Source organism: Chrysoperla carnea, chromosome 4, assembly GCF_905475395.1.
Source record: "Chrysoperla carnea chromosome 4, inChrCarn1.1, whole genome shotgun sequence".
NCBI classification, from domain to species: Eukaryota; Metazoa; Arthropoda; class Insecta; order Neuroptera; family Chrysopidae; genus Chrysoperla; species Chrysoperla carnea.
Genome location: NC_058340.1, coordinates 26,003,847 through 26,014,369, shown reverse-complemented (window position 1 = coordinate 26,014,369; position 10,523 = coordinate 26,003,847). Strand labels below are relative to the sequence as shown.

At 28.4% G+C, this 10,523-nt stretch overlaps 1 protein-coding gene across 1 annotated transcript; it reads right to left on the bottom strand.

Moving 5' to 3' along the window:
• Positions 1–3,383: 3,383 nt before the first annotated feature.
• LOC123298394 (prion-like-(Q/N-rich) domain-bearing protein 25) lies at positions 3,384–7,345 on the bottom strand. The gene is made up of 6 exons (XM_044880384.1): positions 7,213–7,345; positions 6,099–6,359; positions 5,166–5,303; positions 4,620–4,892; positions 3,889–4,014; positions 3,384–3,489 (listed from the first exon to the last, which is right to left on the bottom strand). The coding sequence occupies exons 1-6, from the start codon at positions 7,283–7,285 to the stop codon at positions 3,416–3,418; spliced, it is 945 nt and encodes a 314-aa protein (XP_044736319.1). The 5' UTR covers positions 7,286–7,345; the 3' UTR covers positions 3,384–3,415.
• Between the last annotated feature and the right edge of the window lie 3,178 nt (positions 7,346–10,523).

Sequence of the window (10,523 nt, the reverse complement as noted above, 5' to 3'; positions counted from 1 at the left end):
AAATCTAACTCAAGATATTTAAAAAAAATATGCAGTGACTTTTTCACCCTACGTGAATATTGAGCAAGGTATACACTCGAAAAGCTGTAAAACAGTTTTTCAAAGCTATAAAAATTTTGAAATTATAATTGCATTTAGAAACAAAACCGTGAAAAGTGAGTGGTATACAAGGTAACTTTTCGTGAAGAATTGTACGACGATTTTCGAACCTTAAAACGAAAATATTTTAGTTTAATCCTTACTATTATTATAAAAGTAAAATGTAATTCTGTCTATTTATAACATTTTTTCGCCAAAACCGCTGAACCAATTTTTATGATTTGCAGTTTAGAGATATGACCTTGTGAAAGGACATTGGGTCCTTTTTGTCGGGAAAATAAAACTTGATGGGATTTATTTGCTTTTTTTACATCATTGACTGTTTTTTTCTGTGATTGCCACCCGGAGAGTCAAGATGAGAACAATTACTAGAGCAGCGGCCAAAGGGTTCTTACCTTATTGTCCCAGGCATGAATGTAAAGTTGGTGTTAAGGAGGAGAGTTAAGCAAGGGAAAATGGATTAAAAGATAGCATGTTGTGGATTTGTCTTAAAAGTTGGTACTCTCTATATTGCGGGTGAGGTCAAGGTACGTTCTCTAAATGAATCAATTATTCACAAAAATATATTACTAATATTCATTTAGTGAAGTAATTGAAATGAATCTTTATCGCCAGTGAAGTCGAGGAACAAAGCTAGTAAGAAATAGTTATAATATATCATGCATTATTTTTGACGTAATAGTATGCATAATATTTTTAAATAGATCCACCCTGTAACTATTACGTATATACTATACCTAGTACGTATTCAGAACTATAGAACTGAAAATCTCATTTCACGGCGAGTTAGCCAATAAAGTAACGGTCTTTCGATAGTACATATTATTACACAAGTTGGTTATATTGTACAGAGAATGAAAGAAAATATATACAATACATAATATATAAATGTATAAAAGGAAAAATTGTTAGTAAATGTTTGAATACTTACACGTCATTATTTGTTTTTTCTAGAAAAAAGAGACTTTGACATTTTATTTTTTTTACTTATATTTATTTTTATTGTAACATTATAAATTTATAATTACAGTTTTTGTATAAATAGTTAATATTTAATTAATATATAATTATTTTTTTATACTATTAAAAACATAATTATCTATATTGTTATTTAATAAACAAGGATATTTACATTTAATTCTCAACTTTATGCAACTTGTAAATGTTTATTTTTATTAGGCAACTTACATATTATAACTGTTAATACATTACTACCATAAGTAAAAAACATAGGAAATGATAATTTGATAATTTGCTAAAGCTTGAACAAATACATAAATCGAAAGTTTGATAACCCGAAAAGTTACAACCTTACAAATTTTTCTTTTTTGAATTTTTCATGTTGTTTGGATGATTATCTTCTTTTCGATATAATGAAGAGGCTAATTCGATAACATTTAAATAAAGTATAAAAATGCAACAAAACATGGAACCCTTCGATTTGCAATTATAGGAACCATAAAATTTTTTTTTCGTAATAAATATATGTTTTTATAAGCGCTGTTTTATGTGCTTTTTTGTATTTTATAGATCTTTGTTGTATTTTATACTTATTTCGTATATTGAGTGTTTCTGGAAGGAAATGACCTCATCACAATTTCTGCTTTAACCTCATGATAACTGTTATCCCATATATGACACAAAATATTTTACAATCACCTGCCACATTTTATGCTCACCTGCCACAACACCTGAATGTAACAACTCTCGAAATATATTCTATATTTTCAACCCATTAAAGAGATTTCCCTGAGGTTTGATACATATCAAAATAAAAGTATCGGAAAAAGGAATCGAATGATTTTAAAATGATTCAGGTATTGTCTCCAAAACGTTTTGGAAACTGAGCATTTAGCCTTTACCAGGGGAAAAAAACTATGAAAATGGCGTAAACGAATTTTTTGATACATTTAACTATATGAACAAAAAAGTACAATAAAACTATTTTACCCTTTATTGTAGATTGAAAATACTATACAGTCGGCTTCGACATTTAAATGTAACTGGAAATAAAAGTTTTCCGAATAGGATTGTGGAACGAGTGATACATATTATACCGATGAACTAGATGAAAAACGAATGAGCGGTTTTAGTTCGATTTCTCCAATTGAATTTTAATGCAATGACTAAGGGTAAATGGATTTCGATACATGATGACTAGAGTTTAGGTATATTTTGTTTTTTTCGTCTTTCATATATATATTCTTTGTTTATTTATTTTATTTTGTATTTGTTTGATTAAAAACTGTTATGTCAGTCAGTGCCCAAATATACCTACCAACAACAGGGAAAAAAAACTTTTGTTTTGCTATTCACTTAATTAGCGTTTTCCTTTTTTGCTACTAAAATTATTTTTACTTTTATTTTCATTGTTCTTTCAACATTCGGACAACCACGTAATTGAACATTTGTTGTGGAAAAAAGTACCCTTATACAAGAATGTCGTTATTAGGATACTCAATATTATATTTAGTTAACATTTAAGGAAAATTAGTTTTACTGCAGTTTCAACCATAGAACTAAAGAATAATTGATGAAAAAAGACTGTTTGTCGAAATTTGTCTACTCGAAATAAACGACTGGGAAAACCTAATCGCTTCTCTACATAGCATGTGGATTTTCATACATTGCGACATTGTGAATTCATTTAATACTAGAAATAATAAACTCTCGATAAAAAAGTAATTTCTTATGTATTTGAAGTATTTGTCTGAAAGTGTTCAAACGCTTTTGGATGAAAATTGAATCAACCAGAATCATCAGCTTCTCCTGGATGAGGAGGGATCTAATAAATAATAAAATATGCCAAGATTTGTTAAAAATTTTAGAACAAGCAACTTTAATAAGCATTTTTCAGTGCTTACTGCTTCCACCATAAAATATAACAACTTTCAATAACCGAACCAAAAAGTTGACTGTTTCACGTCAGGAATGTTTAATTTTGAAATTTTCATTATTCACCAAATTTGGATTTATTTTCTATTTAGTTAAACATGCAAAAATTATATATATAATATCCATTATCCGCTACTCAGCGGATACATTAAGAAGACTGCCGGAATTTTCGACTTTTACAGAATTATAAGTATTTGCTGTATTTTAAACGGGATATATTTCTTTGACTTTTCAACAATTTGATATAGTTCGTAATTAAAACGCATCAAAATCCTTGGGAATATTTTATGAAAAGTAAATAATTGTTTGGGAAATGAAAAATAAATACTCAATAAATTATATTAATTTTCAAACAATAATAATAAATAATTCAATAAATATCACTTTTTACGTATCGATAATGTAATACTTAATTTAATACTTAAAAAAAAAATATGATCAATAACAAACTAAACAATAATGAACCAGTGATAACAGTTGTAACAGCATGAGAAGCTAAAACAAATCATAAAAATTAATTACAAAAGAGATCATTATTTGTAATTATTATATCGAAAGTATTTAGACGCACATTACAAATGGGATACAAAAATTGTGTTTGCAGGAGGAAGACAAAACATTGTGGTGTGTTCAGAAACAATGAATTGGTGTATGTTTATTTTTCTTATGTACTAATTTTTTGAGATAGACGTCATAATACCTTCGATATTTAAACTGAAGTACATTGACACAAAATTTCAAAAATGAATATTGGTGGAATATCGGTTACCAAAAATCTAATCACTGTGATTATGCCCCGACAACTAGCTTCCACCATAATTTTATTTTGTTAATATTTCTGGTAATTTCGTATCATTGTCTCCAAGTCTAATTGTACAGCTGAATAAAACTTACCTATAATGCATTGATTTCTATGTTCAATAAATGGGCTGATGCATTTGCATACATTTAAAATACATTCTAATTCCCCAGCTTCTTCTTGATAACAATCTATATCACGGTTACATGGACCTCCAAGACCTGAAAAAATTATTTCAAAATACCAATATTAATCGGACCAAAGATTGTATAAGAAAATTTATATAAGGGAAACACTGTTTACGCATTGAGACGTTTTTTGGCAGTTATTGAGTTTATTTGCAAGTTATTGAACAATTTGGCATTTGATAATTTGATTTTGGTGTCAAATACCCTTTCCTTACCTTATTTATCTCCGTTTTAAAGTATTTGGGGTGTCACACTATAAGATAACAAAAGCTATTTATTTATCAAGGGTTGTGTTAAAGTCGTGCCTAACAATTTATGCCCTCCGAGAATTTTCACATGCTTGGACTTTTTATTTTTGTCGGGTACTGTCCAAAATTTCTTCCAAAGAGTCGGATGGCGAAAATCCTGCATTGTCAAAGGATGTTTGCATTTTTTATTCGATTATCTTCTAAGTCGAAAATTATCTTCAATGCCTATTAATCAATTGTAAGTTTGCCACACAAAGAACTATTTTCCAGTGTCTCTCTTGGCCACAACCTCTCAAAAATTCTGTTATCTCAGTAACTGACAAATACTACATCTAATCCTAGATCAATCATAAAATAGCAAAATGTTCTCTATTGAAGAAAATGACTTACCGATATTTTTTTCACATTTCATACTGATTTCATCATAATGTGACATGTCATCACATACACAAGTTGAATTAGAACAGATTGCATGTACTCCCATAAGTTTACGACATTGATTACGATGTTCACAAGTTTCTGATGTACGCGAAATCATTTTTAAGCATTCTGTTTGTAATTCATTATCAACGTATCCCGTGTCACAGACACATCTATTATTATCACATTTCGTATTTGGAATATGTAAACAATTGTTCGAATCTTCGCAAAATTTATTTAAACCTAAAATAAGAATATTTTAAGAAAATTATTTAAACATTCGAATATTGACATTGTTTAATAATTAAGCTTCTCGTCACCAAAAGTTTAAAAATTACACCATTTTAACGATATTCAAAAAGGTAGATAAGTAAAGCTTTAATTTACAAATTCTTTTCGTACACCATTTTAAGCGATATCTCAAAACTACAAATCCTATCTTAAAATACCCTCGATTTTCGAGTTTTTGGGTAACAATTACCTTATCGAATACATTATAGGCGGCTGAGTACTAACCTGCTTTTCGATAGCATTTACCATCTTTTTCGTAATGAAATATTTTACACACACATGCATTTTTACTTGAGCATACACTTAAAGGTATTTCTACACATTGAGCATTAATTTCGCATGATTCATTTAAACTTTGAGCAACTGAAAATCAAAATTCAATATTAAAATAAGTTTGATTCATACTCCAATGAAGCTTAATTAGGAAATTATCCTAGGTAAAAATTAATAAGACTAATTTTCTTCTTTTAATTTTGCACTGAGAAAAATTCTGGCCTTTCTTTTTTTAGATACCAAAATAGTGAAAGATGTTACAGAAATAGGTTAATTAAAGAAAATGAAATAAACCGCTCACTTTTTCAAAACCTGATGGAATGTGCTTTTTAGGTATCAAATATCATTCGTAAATCATGAGTTAGTTGCGCAAATGTTGTTATTTGTTCATGAATAATTAAATGACCACGTAAAAGTCCACGTAAAAGTTGACATAAAAAATTAATAAATAGGCAACTTGCTTTACGTATAGGTGAGTGTTTATCAAATAATCGAAAAACTATTATAACTATTAGAGTTAAATATGATAATCAAATGTATAACATACACATAATACAAGTTCCCTCTTTATTAATATTTTAAGCTAAAGTTTTTCAAGATCTGTTTTATTACATTTGCTCAACTCATGGGTTTAGTGATATGACGAATGATATTTAACACCCAAGAAACACATTCCACCAGGTTTTAGCAAAAAGCGAGAAGTTTATTTCATTTTCCATAAACCTGTTACATCTTTGAGTGTACTGAAATATCTCTCAGTTACTCATTTGGTTTTCATTCATTAGCGTCGATTCTTTAATTAGATTTTAATAAATGTTTCTATAAAGTATCATTTGTTTGTCATTTAGGATTTTGAGATAATAAAAAAATAGACTTTCCAAATACCTTTTAGACAATTCCTCTTTTGGCCAGACACAATATGACCATCATTACATTCGCATCTATTATTTTGACAATGTGAATTAATAATATCACAATTTACGTTAAAATCACATGATTCACCAATTATATTACGCACATATCTAATACAGATTGTGCTCTCACTACCACATACACAATTATCATTCTGGCATGTAGCATTTTGTGAGAATTCATTAATGCAATCTTCATCCGTGTAGCATGGATATGAAACTAATGTTGGAAATACTGAAATTTTCATACAAAGAAAAAACTTATGAGCTTATATTTGTTGTACGATAATAACTATGCTTCGAATAATCATAAATTTTCTTAAAAAGTTTCATCAAAATTCATCAAATTGATTTTCATTCAAACCTTGGTTCTCAAAGACATTAAATCTAATTATTTTGATTTTTTTGTCTCGTTTGAAATGTAGTTTAATGAAGAGTGTTCTTAGCTATGTTTCCTGTACGAGTTTAGGGTTTCGTACCCGGGATAACTAAAAAAAAGGCGACGATTCTCAAAACCGTTTCAGTTTGGAGAAGGCTCTAGGGAAAAGGGTAATTTAATAAAGAGTGTTCTTAGATATGTTAGTGCGAGTTAGGTTTTTTAAATTTAGTAAATTTCACTTGTATATAGATAAAGAGACAAGATATAATATACTAGCTTGATACCCGCACGCTTAACTGGGCTCAAAAGTAAAAGCCACCGCTTTAAAGCCTCCACCTCTCTTGATTTCATTTATCCCCCTTCTATAACACTCGAAGGGATTGTTTTACATATCTAAAATATATACACAGTTTTCAATTTTTTTTAAGTTTAAAATAGTCATAATTCTTTGAGTATTTCTGAGTATTGTTTTACATTTCTTGATTTTTTACAGATCCACTCTTTTAAATTTTTTAAGAGTTTTATGTGGAAAGGAGCAGCTTTTATTTTTGAGTGCCAAAGACAATGAAATTTGTTTCAGTTTAATTTCCCTCCAATTATTTGGCAAACTTTCTTTTACAAATATAAACACAAAATAATTGTATAAAAGAGGACATTTTAAACATTTTGTTAATTTGGATTTAAATACAAATCAAAAACTATTTAATACCTGATTGTTGTTGAAACGTTAATGAAGATAACATAATTGTTAATAATAAATAAACAATAAAATATTTCACCATGTTTTTATATCACTCACATAAGTTTATAATAGAAAATTTTAATAAATATTTGTAAAAAAACTATTTAATAAATAATAATTAATAAATTAAAAATCACAGCATGTGATTGTATTTTGTGTTAAAAAATGTGTAATTCCCTAGACCCTATTGATTATAAAATTTAATATAAATTACGTAATGTATTTTTGTTCATTATGAATATTATTAAATTAATAACAATTATCTGTAGGCTGGAGCTATGAACTATCCGTTTTTGAATTTACAAAATATGATGAGCAAATTGCTGTTTAGATCTTTTAAAAAATTGCCATCAAGCCACCTTTTGATAAATATTTGATAAAAGTTCATTAAAATATTTGAGCAAGCGCCCTATCAAAATATGAAAATAGAGGATGCCAACGATACAGATCAATTCAATAGCATACAATCCCATATATATCGACACCCTTCTAGAAGATCCTAAATAAAAACGTTTTCCACCTTTTGTAAACTCAATAACGATTAGCAACTAGCATTTAGCCAAACAAACAAACAAAACTATATATCACACCACTACACCAGAGATTATCCGCCATTCATTTAACTCTCATTTACTAATTGCTAATCTTTATCGTAGACTGGCAAAAACTATTTCCTTGAACACTTTAGAAATACAACTAACGAGGCATACACTAAAATTATAACAAAAGTAAATATTATATTCAAGATTCAACGTACAAAATAGTTATGTAATCATTTTTAAATACAAACTATTTTAAATGTTTAGTCTTCTGATTTCTGAAAAGTAAATATTACGTCATAAGTAGATATTTAACAAGAAGTGAATTATTCTATCACTTTGGTTTTTAAAGGTGGTTAAATTATATACAGAGTGTTCTGTTATTGATAGCAGAAAATTATACCAGTAAATTAAGCTTATCAAGACAAATGGAAAAGCTTTTTACCAAATTTCGATCTGAGGCCTGATTCGGGAGATGTGGCTATGGGAAAAATAGATAAATTTATGAATTCACAGACCTATCAAATTCATTAAATTAGTAGGTGTCACTTTAGAATATAGAGAGGACTATCATAAAACAATAATTGATTGTAAATTGATTTAATTAACACTATAAAAAATCAACCAATTATTACCTACTAGCTGGGAACTACCCGCTTTGCTGGACAACATCCCCACTTGCACCCCTCCCTCCACATTTCCTTGCGTTGGATAACAGTTTTGTAATGTACACGTCATGCTCTTTTATTTGATACCCCACTTAGGTATATTTGTAAATTTTCGATATTTCCTTCCCACTTTCTCGCTACACCTTTCTACCCTCCGAAGGTTAAAAAAATTTCTAAATGTAATTTAAAACATTCTGACCAAGTTTTGAACTATTAAAAGCCATAATTGAAAAATATGAATTTTTTTATTCATGAACACCCCCGCAACCCCCCTTGTGGGTGGAATTTCGTAAAATCCGCTGACCTCTACTTGGCAAAAGGAATATTCCTGCCAAATTTGAAGTCTCTAGGTCTTATAGTTCCAGAGATATCGTGATGAGTGACTATCTATATCTATAGAAAGTCTCCTGTATATATATATTTATAGATTTAAGATTTATAACTTTAGGGATTACTTGTATAAGAAATTTTTGAATTCCTTCGTTCATTCTAAAAACTCGTAGGTACTAATTTTTTTGTAAATTATATATAATTTTGTACATTAATTTTTTTATTATAATCAAAAAAATTAATGGCTTTTTTTATGAACAAATATTTAACAAACAAATTTGTCACATACATTTAGGATAATAAATATAATTATTTATTATCAAATTATATGATATTTACCTAATAAAAATGCATAAACATGAAATACAATAAAGATTTTACAATCAAAAATGTTGTACCTTTTCCGTATATGATTGTATCTATCACCAGAGGTTTATTGTACCTACTTTTTAATAGAATTTTTATTATACAAATATGAAAAACTGTGTCAATTAGTCTTCTCTTAAAAATCAATCTAATTTTTTTGTTTTTACTTTTTCCCATAGCTCTCATTAGATTTGTATTTCGTAGCGTATTTACCAATTCCACTATGAGATCAGGTAAATGGTACAATATTATGAAGTACCACTTAAAATTTTCCAAAATCTAAAACCAAAAATCCTAATTTTGTGATTAAAAGTGATGGTAGGAAAATGTACAGATTCCCAAATATAGAAGGCTCCATAAATCACTTGGCCCGATCAGGGGGGGGGGGGGGGGTATTAGTTCAAAACCTACGCTTAGCTACGTCAGGGGAGGCTTACAATGAAGTTAAGTTACGTAGTTTTCTTGACATATTTTTTTGGAACCATTTGGCACATATTTAACATCAAAAATTGCCGATCTTTTAGAAAATACAAAATATATTCTTGACTTAATAATAGAAAAAATATGTTCCATCCGAGAAGAGAGTCATAGTAAAGGCTATGGTAGACTATCTACATAGAGGAAGGGGGGGATATAAAGAGGTTGGAATGAAGCCACGTAGTTTATGAAAACTGAAACTCATTCATTGGCTTGAACATGATTTACGTGTTTCAAGGGTTCACTTTTCTTTATAAAATAATTTTTATCCAAATGTTCAACAGTCAAATTTTTATGGTATTTTTCGATTTGTTTCACGTTGATAAAAAGACAGAGGCTTAAAAACTAAAACCATGAGTTTGGCAAGATGTTTCAGTATTAATAGAACTCAAAAATTTACTCTTTATTAAATTTAGAACTAAACGATACGCTTAGTAGTAATTAATTACTTAGAATATAACCAAAACCCAAATATGTTATCTTGTGGCTTCCAATTTTCCTAAATGTAAATATTATTTATTTAAGATCATTTTAATCTATGTCTAGAGTTTCATCAATTAAATTTCTATAGCAAATCATTCTGTAACTACTTTTACTTGTATAAAACCACGATTACTTTATGAATACATTATTAAAATTAAGCTCATAATTTTTAGAAGAAATGCTCAGGCTTGAAATTAATCACTAGCGTTTTAGAATAAACAAACCACGATCATATAATAATGTAATATATGAGCCTCTTATAGTTACGAAAATGCCATCATGTATCATTTAAAATACGCATATAACAAACAGTATATGGTAGGTATACTAATATGAATTATATGATTTAAGAGGCTCTGTTAGCTATACCAAATATTATTATAAGGTATTTTATCAAATCCCATATCAGTACTTA

What these genes read in the sequence shown, in the direction of transcription:
- LOC123298394 (XM_044880384.1), bottom strand. Translation starts at nt 7,285, where the DNA reads ATGGTGAAATATTTTATTGTTTATTTATTATTAACAATTATGTTATCT. An exon ending in AACGTTTCAACAACAATCAG is followed by an intron (nt 6,360 to 7,212) that starts GTATTAAATAGT and finishes TGAAAATTTCAG; the next exon opens with TATTTCCAACATTAGTTTCA. An exon ending in GAAATGTGAAAAAAATATCG is followed by an intron (nt 4,015 to 4,619) that starts GTAAGTCATTTT and finishes TAATTTTTTCAG; the next exon opens with GTCTTGGAGGTCCATGTAAC.